The following is a 1,211-nucleotide window of genomic DNA, read 5'->3' as shown; positions in this document are numbered from 1 at the left end:
ACCGCTATCTTGTAGAAGTTGTCCGTGTCTGTGAGAGTTCCTCCCCTTCATGGGAAGAAGAATAAACTTGATTTACTGTCAAATGCATCTGTTTCTTTTGTGTTGTTCCCAGGTGTGTTGGTGTTTGTGGCCATGTGGAATACCCCTGCCGCTTCCAGAATGCTTCTGCCGCTACCCAGGAGATCATTCCTCACCGGGTCTTTGCCCCGGTGTGCCTCAAACATACCTGCCAAGAGACCCTTCTGCGGCTGATCCCTCCTTGTCTCTCAGCAGCGCACTCTGTCCTGGGAACACACCCGTTCTCCAGGCTGGATGTACTTATCGTCCCTGCCAACTTTCCAAGTCTGGGGATGGCCAGGTACGTTGTTCCACTGTGGCACTTGGAGAGCATATGCTTCAGAAATCCTTTAACTATTTCTTGCTTTCCCTGAGCTCTGTCAGAGCTGTCATTTGATTAGGATGGAGAGGGCATGTTTGCTCATGCTTGGACATCTCATTGTTGCCTTGAGGAATGGTTTGTGCATAGACTCCACCATGCATGAGCTTTTGGTTATTTTAGGCTCACTTCAGCTGCCTTAAAAATAAAATCACATTGTTGCTAGGATTGAGAACACGTTGTACTCCCAGAGTGATGTATGTTGGATTGTGGCTGATCAGTGACTAGTTAGCTTAGGTGGTGAAAGCATAATGCTAATGAGCCCAAGGTCATAGCTCTGGACAGAGTGATACAACTACGTTCCATGGCCATAGGCTGCTCACCTAATCCTGACCAGCTGTCTCATCCATTCTCGCCATTGGTTACAAGGGCAATGACTTGAGAGCCCCTGTGTCAGAGAGACTGTGTATGAATCAGTGTAAATCTATCACCATGGCTAGAAAAACAGCTCAAAACAGATGGCTTACTGGGGGTGAGGTAGGGGGAGAGAGGTACTTGTCTTGCTACTAATTTTTAATACAGGAAATACATTATTCTTATTGTTGTCTCAGTTTATTTCCTATAGAAAAATCAGGACCTGCAAGTTGAACCTTTCCCTGTATATTATTTACACCTAAAATTCATTCATTAATACCATTGTTCATTTAGCAGTAGGTAGCTTGTTTCACTCAGCATTTTACTTGGTTATGTATCAGGATTTTACTTGGTTATATTTCTATTTGAAAATCTTAATCATTAACAGTGAATATGCTTGACTAAGGATGGGAAAAATAAG

General features: G+C 43.8%; 1 protein-coding gene across 21 annotated transcripts in view; it reads left to right on the top strand.

Annotated features, from left to right (window-relative positions):
- Window positions 1–1,211, top strand: part of CUNH9orf3 (chromosome unknown C9orf3 homolog) — a 335,956-nt gene that overhangs the window by 76,675 nt on the left and 258,070 nt on the right. For all 21 annotated transcript variants that reach the window (XR_003048420.1, XR_003048423.1, XR_001517531.2 and 18 more), the window contains exon 5: window positions 113–358. Coding sequence is in view for 10 of the 21 variants with exons in the window: in XM_015594789.2 (XP_015450275.1) it covers window positions 113–358 (246 nt within the window). In the remaining 11 variants the exon portion in view is untranslated. The remainder of the gene's footprint in view (window positions 1–112; window positions 359–1,211) is intronic.

Source organism: Pteropus alecto, unplaced genomic scaffold (assembly GCF_000325575.1).
Source record: "Pteropus alecto unplaced genomic scaffold, ASM32557v1 scaffold138, whole genome shotgun sequence".
NCBI classification, from domain to species: domain Eukaryota; kingdom Metazoa; phylum Chordata; class Mammalia; order Chiroptera; family Pteropodidae; genus Pteropus; species Pteropus alecto.
Note: the sequence above shows the minus strand (reverse complement) of the source record. Positions and strands in the feature narration are given on the sequence as shown.